The following is an 11,481-nucleotide window of genomic DNA, read 5'->3' on the forward strand; positions in this document are numbered from 1 at the left end:
TGTACATATCTGTATATCTACTAGTGGCTGAAACCTTAGGCTTTAGGGGCTTTAGTGATATAAAGAAATTAATAAATATACAAACATTTTTTTCATATTTAGGTACTTTTCCCTCTACCCATAAATCTAAATTAATCAGGACCCCCCCCCCCCCGTCCCCCCAATATTTCAATCGCATTAAATTTATATCAATTCGGGGTTCTTCTATCCTTTACTTAACCCAAACTAATCTATTATAAGCATAAATGTTTGTGGTTCTTATGCGACATGAGGGAAATCGCCCATATTATAATTCTGGTTATCAACCTTTGGAATTCGGATGAATAGCTAAATGCTATAATAGCTATTTTGTATCTGAAATTGTAATCTTTCTTTTCTGAATGACCTACCCAAAATTCTTGGGTCATTGTAAGATATTTAATAATTTTCCATTGACCTTTCCATGGCATCAACATTTTCTTTGTTTGGGGTGTGAACTCAAATAATCTTCCTCTAATTTAGATTTGGAAGAAAATTTTTAAGGAAATTTTATTTGACTTTCACTGTTTATATGCAAAAAAGCATAATAATAAGATCTATTAAAAGTTGACTTTAATCCGCAGTTGCAGCCAGCCTTTTTATCCGCATTTCAGCCAGGGTACAATCTCAGCTTTTTATGATAATTTTAACAAAGCAATCAGTATTTAAAAAGAGCACTGAGGGATGTGAGGGTGGTTTATATTGGGACGATAAAAACAATTTTAATACGACAAAAACGATTTTAATATGACAAAAAGTGGGTAACTCGTCCGTGGTTTGTTTGTTTGTGTGTGTAAGGCTTGTATCTTGCGTAGTCCCTCAATAATTTGGAACTGTCTGTAATTTCAAATTACATTTTTTTCTATGAGTAGCAGCTACGTCTCTAGGGGTATTTTTCCACACTCTTTCCAAAATAGTTAAAAAACCTTCTTTATACATATTAAAAACTTCACTATAGAGGAGAATCATATTGATTCAACAAGATCCTTTAATACAAACAGACAGACACACAAGCACATACATAGACATCCTGGTACTTTTAAATAAGGAATTCATCTTTCTTTTTCTATGATTATTTTGGATACACATAAATAGAAAATTTTAGTACCTCTAAAAATTATTTTTAGATTTACAGATTATTAATAGTTCATCCATATCATAGGTCTTTGATATAAGCCTATAATTTACTTCGTGAACCCTTTGCCAAAGATAATAGTTTTTGTCCTTCATTCTATCCTTCGTAATTCATTGATATATCATTCTTGTTTATGGGTTCTAAATATGTATATGAATACAACTTAAAACCATCTGTTCTTCTACTCTTTTTTAGCTTGACTGAATTTCTTGTCTAGAAAATACTGACAACCAAATAAGGAACTCCCTTTTAAATCTAACTTCTTTATAACCCGTAGGAATATTCTATATAACTCTGTTCCACTTTCTCTTCCTGTAGGTTTGTTTGAAAAGCGGTCATCTATAATTCTTCAATATATCATTATTACTAGCAGTTGCAGCTTTAGTATCTAGTGATATTAAAGAGCAGAAAAATAGCTTAAAGCCATACAACGCCTATTTTTTATAAAGAAAAATAAAACTGCCTGAAACCACCCATGGACCCTTAAGAAGCTTTATTATAAAGGAGAACCATATCGGTTCAGCGGTTAGATAGATTTTTCGCCTAATTTTAAGATAAGATATGTATACATTTTCTTTTTAATTCCCTATTACATTAAAAGTTTTTTAAAACTAAAGATTGAAACCTTTAATGTTGTTTTACATTCAATGTTATGTAATAGATACAAGCCAAAAAAATATGATTTTAATGTTAATTGACAAAAATTACAATAAAATAAAACAAAAATTGTAATAGTGGTTAGCAATTTTTGTAGATAAAGTCTTTTAGAAATATACGTATCTACAAAATTAAAAAGGTGACCTAGTCTAAACGTTGTAGAACACCCAGTTTTAATTGAAGCAATTACATTTAGCTAAAAATATGATTATTCTTATTTGGTCTGAGATATACATATGTAGACGGGCACACTAAGCGCAGTAATCCAGCGATTATATTCATTTTAATGGATATATAATTAGGCTTGAATGAATTATGTATATATTTCTCAGTCTTTTAGGGTTCCCAAAAATCTTTGAGCGAATCAAATTTTCATAATTTTAAATTGTATTCTAATGAAATAATGCAATTAGTAATTTATTGAAGAAACAGGTTGATTTTGAAATTTGGATTATAATCTAATTTGTTTAGTTGTGCCCTAATAGTTGTAGATTAGCAGGTGGGTGGCTTTATTCAGTCAGAAATTTGGGTGGTCTAACAATTTATGTACATTGGAGGATCCACAGGCTTTCCCGTGTTGTAGCACAAAGACTGTATCTTATAAAATAAGATAGTATTGAGAAAAAATCCTTCTTCCAAAACTAAGTGCAATACTACGCCAATGATTTATATTTGCTAACGAATGGCAACGTTAAGTGCGTCGTGTCAGGCGCAATACATGATAATAATCTGACGAAGCCCAATCTGTGCCACTTTTGATTCCTGTGACGTCATAAAATGAGGAAGATGAGAGGAGAAGTGGGAAAGAAAACCCCTAAAAAAGAGATGGAGAATCCCTCATCAAAAGTGGTACAGATTGGGCTTCGTCTAATAATCTTATCCATTATTAAGAGTTTCGTTCCTTAGACATTTCATGTGTTGTCTTTTTGTGTTTTAGGAGATTAACTTTTATAACTTCTCTTCTATTTTCTGGTTTCTGGCACTAAAATGTGTCAAAATCCGTGGGTCCTCTGATGTTCCTTCATTTATTATTTTCTTACTAGTCCAGATTACTATTAAGCATTAGGTTTTTCAATTTAAAAAGCATATATACTGTGGAAACTCAAGTTTGTTTTATTATCAGAAACATTAATTGACTTAGATTAAATTGTAAACTGTAATTCTGCTGAAAATATGACTCAATGGAAAGTCAGGTTTTATTGGAATTTTTAATGGTTAGTTAATTCGTCTTTGGGTCTAGACTTTGCTTGCTCTACATCAATATCACAGTGTATATATTTTAAATTTTATACAATATTTAGAATATAATAATTAAGTTTTAAGGGCTTGAAAAGATAAGAATTGATGCAATAATCACGCAACCTTGCATACTATAATATTTTTATAGTACGGATAGATTATTTCATTTAAAATTAAAACCTAAACATCTATTAATTCATTCAGCAATATAATGTATGTATTGTGTTTTTTTTCAGATAAAAAATGTCCCAATTACCATTAGGGGCAAGAATCTTAGAATCTAGGGGCAAGGCCTTTATTGTATAATAAGTTAATACATGTAAAAATATTCCTGTTTAATTTTGAATATAAACATGACAATTGGTCCCAATCACTGTATTATGTATAGATTATTTATGATTACATTTAAATATGAATATCACAGCCCCCCCCCCCCTCCCCATTCACGCTTTCCTCGTCATCCATATTAACCTACCATATTTATAAAACCTCCTTTGAAAAGCAATGATATATGAAATCCAATATATTTATGAATGCCCACTAAATAAGATTTTCAAAATTATAATCATTTACAGATTTTTAAGTAGTTTCCAGTTTGGGGTTTTTAAGCTTGATGAAAAGCCCCCCTCCCCCTTCAAACTTTCCACATATTCACATTTTATAAATATTTATATACACTAAACTGCCTAAAATAGTCAATGATAATAAGCAAGCTTTATAATGGTTTTGTACAGAGTTATATGACGTAAAAATCAACCTCCAAAAGTTCATATTACCCTTTCCCTCACATTTTGTTTTAACTTTTATTCAAAAAATATATTTTTGGTGAATGGAAATGTAATGTGATCGTTGCTTCGCCCCTAGAGACCTGGGGTGAAGCAACTTGTTAAGTAAAAAGCAAATGTGGGAAAGAATGGTTGATGGGAAAAATCAGAAATTATAAATATATATTTTTTAATAAGGCTTTATTCCCCTTGCTCATCTAACATTTTTTGGGGGAATATAAATTCTTGTTACATTATAGGAAAAGTGATTTTGGATTTATCCTATAAGTGGAGGGGAGGGGGGGGGGGATAGATTTGCTTATCCATACGATTTAAACCCAAAATATTACTTCGAATACCAAAAATAAACCACTATTATCAATATCCAATAATCTTATCTCATATAAAAATACAATTTAATTTAGGAACATTCATGAAATTTTACATCTTTAAAAGACATGATGAATGATAGTAACCCCATTAATTTGATATATATATATACCACATACAAACTAAGTAACACATATACATAAAAATTTCCCAATTATTTTTTTCGTCTCCCGTCCATCCGTCCGTCTGTTGGACCGGGGGATGGTTTGGGTGTTGAGGGGAATATTATGTGAGTATGTGTGTGTGTGTGTTTGTGTGTGTGTTGGTGTGGGAATGATTCCTGTATCTCGGGAACCGTCACCTGGTATGTGAGTGTTATGTCTGTATATACCCCTCCCCCACCCCCCTACACCTCCGACTCAATAATGGTTTCTCTATCCCCTCCCATATTTCCCCCTTTTCGACTTTAAAATGGGAGGAGAGAGGGAAATTAGTTTATAGAAAGGAAGGAGAGCAAATGAAAACCATCTTGATGGTTCAAAGGGAAATAGTGTTTAAAAAAGGGGGAGCTCTAAAAGGGAGTGGGAGAGGGTGGACACCTGTCCTAACTCATTGTTTTCCTTCCCCCTACTCCAGTACCTCCTTTCTGGATTTGAAATATCCCCATCTCTTCACACTCCCCCACCTCTGAATGATCAGCTTCCCAAGATATTATTTTCAGTTTTAGTTTAGTTTTGAATAGAATCTCGCTCGGTGCGCTACGCTCAGAGCTTAGACATTCTTAAACACATTTTTATATTTTTTATAAACTTTAAATATTGATTGTAAAAGTGACATAATTATGGAGTATTGTTACGAGGAAGAGTTGTCTCCAACAGACACCAGTGAAGACAGTATTGAGATCTCTGTCAAACCCATACATAAAAAGTTCTCCAAGAATAAAAGAAAATCTGCCGAGCCCAAAAGAGTCCGTCTGGCCGGAAAGATGGAAACAATTGTGACTGATTGTAACAAGAACGAATCACTGTCCATAAAGCGCGAATCTATCGCGTCAGAATTTTCTCATCTGGCTCCGAAGAAACGGTTCAAGATGGATGCTATGTTGGATTTGGAACGGGAAGAAGAAATGAAAGAACAAGAGAGAAATCGCAGACTTTCTTTACAGAATTCCAATCAACCTTTCCGTCCGTGGACGGCAGCAGATGCGTTCAGCTTTGAATCGGAAAGAAAGATGACCCTTCCAGAATCTCCAGTCTCCAGGTTATCTGCATCACCAGTGTCAAGTCCAACACCACCATCACCTCAACCATCAACACTGCCAGTTCCGTCTTTCTCATTTGCTGGCTTACCAGCAGCCTTGTGCCAACAGCTCAATCTTACCTCCCCGACAGCCTTATTGTTGTCTTATGCAGCCCTGAGGGCCTCAACGGCATCAATAGTGGAGCCAGCACAGTCAACATTTGCGTTCTCTCCAGAATCAATTGGCTCGCCAGCAATGTCAGTGACCTCGGATGTTTCTGGCTGCGAACAGGACGAGCCTCTCTCGCTTGTTGTGAAAAAATCATGTGATAAAGTTGAAAAAGTCAGTAAAACTATTGTTGATAAGAAGACCGTTGCAGAGGATAAAGCCTTAATATCACCACCGACAACTCCAACAAAGAAGCAGACCAATTACAAATCAAAAACACGTGATCGCCGTGTTGAGGCCAACGCACGCGAACGCCGACGTGTCCACACGATAACGGCGGCCTTTGACACCCTACAATCCGCCATTCCAACTGAGCAGGAGAATGGAGTCAAGTTGTCCAAGCTGTCTGTGATAAAGATAGCGACGGCCTACATCATGGCATTGTCTCGTATGGCCGGGCATGACTACACGGAGGACCAGTCCAACCCCAGCCTGGAGGAAGTGCTGGAGAACTACAGGCAGACAGTCCGGGAGGAGACTAAAGTCAAAACAAGAAAGAGCTAAACAGAACTGAACTAAATTTCAAAAGAAACAAATTTCGTCATTATTATTATTATTATTATTTTATATTATTTCTGATATTTTTATATTGATATATACTCGGCTGTGAATAAAATAAATCATCATACAATTAAAAAGATTTTTTTATTCGTATTTGAAACAGCTTTTATCATATAAATAATAGCTTTGCTACTCTATGTCTATTGTATGTCCGTCCCAGGAAGTGATATTGTTTTGCTGGCTAGTTATTGTCGCGCTACTTATGGTCACAGGTTCTTTAATGCATATATTAAAGAAACAAGGAAAGGAAAAAACTGCTGTGAAGAAAGCATGGATGTTGAACTAGCAAACGAACAAAAAGAGTCCTGTCTAAAATTTAGCCTGGTCATAGTTTATTCAACGCAAAGTTTTTAATTCTAAGTTAGCCGTAAGGTATTGCGATTTTAAAAATTAATTTGGGGAAAATCAAGAAAACAAAACAACGTCGATTTTGATAAAAATCAATATGTATTATGTAGCGAAGTACTGACATAAAAGTAAGTACAGCCAAGCAGTTGAAATAAGAAAAACGTAGCAGTCATACAGACGGACTCAATATCACAAGAATCTTCACTCAAAATTGATGTATTTCAAAGTAGAATCAATATTCTAAAGGAAAAGGTGATTTACAGAAAAGATGTGCTATTGTCAGCAAACTTTTCATCAAATCAGAAATAGATCTTCTTAAATAGCAGCCGAGTAAAAAATTTTCATAGGACTAGACAAGCAGAGTACTACTGGCATAAGTAAATTATATACTGGATGCTTTTGTTGTAATAAATCTTCACAAAAACTTACAGCCGTCAATCTATTAATAGAAAAAAATAGATTTCCTCCGAAGTAGCTGACATACGGACAACGATCATTTGTAATTTTAGAGTAGTTGCTTTGCTACTAAAAATGCATACATGTATATAATATACATATTTAGATGCTGCCTAGTAGTCCATTGAATAGCCCCCCAGCCTATCTAGTAAAGATGACACTGCAAAACAAACCCTTTTATTTTCTCAAATACATTCCATGAAATGACTCTATCCTATCTATAGCGGAGATAAAAAGAAAGACATTTCGCTTGAAAACATGTAAACAAGGATGACTGTATCAATAAAAGCGATGCTTGTAAAAAAAAAGCTTGGCAATTGCAGTTTTAATTAATAGATAAAAGAATGATTTTCTATAAAATCCCTAAAAAGATATTAAAAATTCCTGATGATAAAACATAATATTTATGGGAGAAAGCTATGAAAGCTGTTATACCCATTTAAAGCATGTCTAATCTTTCTATGAATCAACAACTATTATAAGCTACAATATAATTGCTTTTATTTTTAGTTATTAAGTTATTATAACATACCTTATCATTTTAGAAATCTTAGAAAAGTGTTTCAATCTGATAATATACAATATCATAATATATAAATTTTCAATTTAAAAAGTCTTTCTAATGAAAAAAACATACCATAAAAGTAGAAAAGGTTCGCTTAAAAAAATGAGGTGGGGCGTAAATGTTAATTTTTGCAAAGAAAATACCATTTTGGCATTTTCCGCAGGCAATTGTAGGAAATATGCATGGCAAAGTTGGTGGCGTTTCTTTAGGGTTAAGCCGCCGCGGCAGTAAGATTATCCAGGAATCTAAAGGGATAAGACAATGACCAGTAAATTAATGTATATTTCAAATGATGATGCACAAAACTATCCCTTATGTATATTAAAATTAGTGGTTGAAACGTTTGAACACACAACTTTAAGAATTAATCAATCAAAATTCACTAAAGCCCCGAAAGTTTGTTAAGCCAACGAATATGAAAACATTATCTTAAAAATTTAGGGGACTAGTGTAATAAAGAATTAATCAATCAAAATTCACTAAAGCCCCCAAAGTTTGTTAAGCCAACGAATATGAAAACATTATTTTAAAAATTTAGGGGACTAGTGTAATAAACAGCCAATTGTCCCTTCTCCCTATCTGAAGATTATTGAAATGCTGTATCAGAAGCCACAGCTTCTATAAGCGTATCACAACCTTTAAACTAGAATAAACACACAGCCGCGAAAGTATCTTTTCAAAACCGCATTAACATTGCTGAAAGTGCGACTGCTGAGCCTTAAGTTATCTATATGCATTATTATCTAAATTAGAGATATGATGACAATGTAGGTTAGTTCTGCGTAATTGGCTCCCAACTTTGTGTCAAATTTAGAACAAATTTTCTTTCCAAATATTTTTTCATGCAGAGAAAATGTGATTTCAACGTTTAGTTTTAGAACCCAAAGTTTAAAAATCTAATTTCTCATACTTTACATACTCAATGTTTAAACTTTGCAGAAAGGGTAATTTTGCTTACAATCAGAGGGTATATACATTATACATGGATTTAATACAATAATAAAAACCTTGTGTTCATTATAGAAAAGTCTCGCTTAAAAACAAAAATATGAAATGAAGTTTGTAATGTTAAGGAAGGCCATTAATAAAATGCAGTTGAATAAAACAGTTGTTGCCACATTTTTTATCAAAACTCGGTGACAGAGACACAAATTCCAAGACAAACTTGGAAGCAATTCACTGATTTTCACAGTTAAAGGTTAGCAATCATTTGGCATGTATTTAAAGTGGCTTTACCTAGTATATTATCGACATATCTGATGATCAGTAATTCCGACAATGTTATATTAAAAGAACCTTGACAAACGATGAATAAAAAACATGACATTTATGGTTATTAGTAGAGGAATTAGTTAACATAGAAATACAAAAATGATGAATTTTGAAATCATGTAAATATGAAGAAAAAAACAGGATACATAATCCAAGAAAAACTAAATAAATCATTGTTCTGTGTTTTATTGTACAAAAATGCAACTATTAAATTTTAAGTTATATGTCTCTAGCCGTTTCAAAACCTTGGGAAATCTTGCTATAATAAAAAATATATATTGTGTGTGTATGGGTGTGTGTGTGTGTGTGTGTGCACAGATTATACCATTAGTATTCAATACCCACAACCATTCCTTCTCACATTGCCACCTGCAAACACACACACACACAAAGACACAATATTCAGCAGCATCTTTCTATCCTTGCAAAATGTCCTTTTTTAAACATGCATTCTATTTTTGCAACGATCGTTGGTCATTTTATTGGTTATCACATAAAGAATCCTTCATTTCGCTAGTGGATTACAAAAATAACCTCCCTTTAGATTTTAGATTTTAGTCTTTGAAATATGAATGCCTTGTGTCAACATTTAATGCTTACTTCATGACAAAAATGATCTTATATTGAGGAATTGAACTGTCATTACAACCCTCATGTCGATGGTATGTTAGCGATGGTGGACAAGTTATCGACACAAGTTATTGTATTGACTATATTAAAGTCGACTATATGGCATTCAATAAAAGTTACCATTGTTGAGCTTAAAGGCATTTAGTCAGCTTGGGTCTTTCTTTTTCGTACAAGGCATAACGTTTAACAAATACCTAGTACATATATATTTATTAATTACATTTGTACAAGTTGAGAAGTGAGGGATCATGGATGGTCCAGTTGCGATTAAAGGGATATTACCGGTTATCCTGGTAAAGTGTGAATTTTGTGTTGGATAATAGGCTGAGACTTTTACAACTTTTAGTAGCGCAGCTACTCCATGATTGAACTATACCTTTACGTTAATTGAGTTACTTAAAAAAATTGTACCTTAATTGTTCTTTTAGAGATATGATTTAGCGGTGTACCAAAAATTTCCCTCATTGGGTTGAACAATATTTAATTTTCTTTTTTTTCATGTAAGTTTTTTTCCACTTCTAGACATAATCGTCCTTGTTATACAATATAGATTCAAACACAGCTGGCTACACCAGGAGATGACAATACAAAATGGAAGGGACTTCGATTTTTATTAAAATCTAGTTCCAAAAAATTGGGACTTTCAGAAGATAAATTATCTAATGCTTATTTAATAAAATTTGAGTTTTTATGTCCGCTTTAAAAATTAGAATTATGTAATATTTTGTGTAACAGACAGTGTGAGAAATTAAAGGAAATAGACAACAAAAATAAGATTTAAAAGAGATAGGTATTCCAATTTAGTAAGGAAAGTAAAACTATAATTTTAACTGCAATTCTTTTCAGGAAAAATCTTTGCATTACTTTTTTTAGAACAATATTCCACGCACAATAAAATAAGTTGGCCGGGTGAATATTTCTGTTAGGTTAGGTCAGCAGCAGCTAGGCCTTTGAAAGATTAGTTTGGCTCCAGACCCAGTTTTAAGTTAAGATCCAATCAAACAGCTGTTGGTATTGTTTTAACCCAACAATTCTTATTTCATTTTTTAATTAAATGACGTGTTGTAGTTAAAGACAAAAATAATAAAAATTTTGACAAATGTTATAAGATTAAATTTATATGTCATACTTGAGCTTCTATCTAAAGATAAATCTATTATTTAATCAGAAGATTTACAATTATCTGTCTCCCAATCCACCTGATATTTATTTACAAGGGCTTTGTTTATCTTGGTTGGGTTACTCCTATAAAACATCAAACACACCCCAGAGCTGAATTATAGAGCATTAAAGTGGACTAAACAATACCTTTGGCAATTTAGGCTGAATAATAGGGATAGTGCTTTCTGGGAGATGGTAACCAATTGCTTTTGGGGTTGGGATTAGGGGGAGGGGGAAAGAAGTGCTAAAGCCGCCACCTGTTAACACCAATTTTGAGATTGAAATTCCATCTGGGCGCCATTCAGACGCACACCACCCCCACCCTCCCCCTATAATAAATATGGTTGATTAAATGAATCCAACCCCATTTTTTTGTTTTTTACTGGAGAAGCTACTCTAACTACGTTATGTCCTTCCGTCTTTCCATCAGTTTATAGCTGAAGTATCGTTAAGAAGATTGATTGTATTATTTTGTTCATAGGCATATTCGTAAAATTGATTAAAAGTAGACGTATATTTTTTTGAAATGCCATATTCAGTGAAAATAATCAGTTATTTCCCCATTTTTCCTATACCACTTTTGTTGTCAACTTTTTACTGTATGGTTATACTTGTCCTTGTTTTAATAATCATCCCTTGAAGCTTTTATTATTTATATCTTACATCATTCTGAGAAAGGGTAAAAGCCTGGGGGGTGTTGGGGGAGGAGATGAAAAAACGGACGAAAATAATTGTCAATTGTATGAATGGGTGGGGAGGGGGGGTGGGGAGATTATGTCTTAATGTATGAAATGGGGGAAACTGATAATGAATATTCTGGTGATAAAAAATGATTTAATTTCTATAGGCATAGGATTTACGCTCAAACGATGCAGCT

General features: G+C 33.2%; 1 protein-coding gene across 1 annotated transcript; it reads left to right on the top strand.

The window, feature by feature from the left end:
• The first annotated feature begins 4,868 nt into the window (after nt 1-4,868).
• Nucleotides 4,869-6,249, top strand: LOC145315848 (uncharacterized). The gene has a single exon (XM_080155975.1). It carries the CDS (start codon nt 4,985-4,987, stop codon nt 6,113-6,115), a length of 1,131 nt encoding a protein of 376 aa, XP_080012101.1. The 5' UTR covers nt 4,869-4,984; the 3' UTR covers nt 6,116-6,249.
• The last annotated feature ends 5,232 nt before the right edge of the window (nt 6,250-11,481 follow it).

The sequence above is a fragment of the Acartia tonsa genome, chromosome 4 (assembly GCF_053477335.1).
Source record: "Acartia tonsa isolate MP-2025a chromosome 4, ASM5347733v1, whole genome shotgun sequence".
Taxonomy (NCBI): domain Eukaryota; kingdom Metazoa; phylum Arthropoda; class Copepoda; order Calanoida; family Acartiidae; genus Acartia; species Acartia tonsa.

Excerpts from the sequence above, each read along its gene's own strand:
- LOC145315848 (XM_080155975.1), top strand. The coding sequence starts at position 4,985 with ATGGAGTATTGTTACGAGGAAGAGTTGTCTCCAACAGACACCAGTGAA.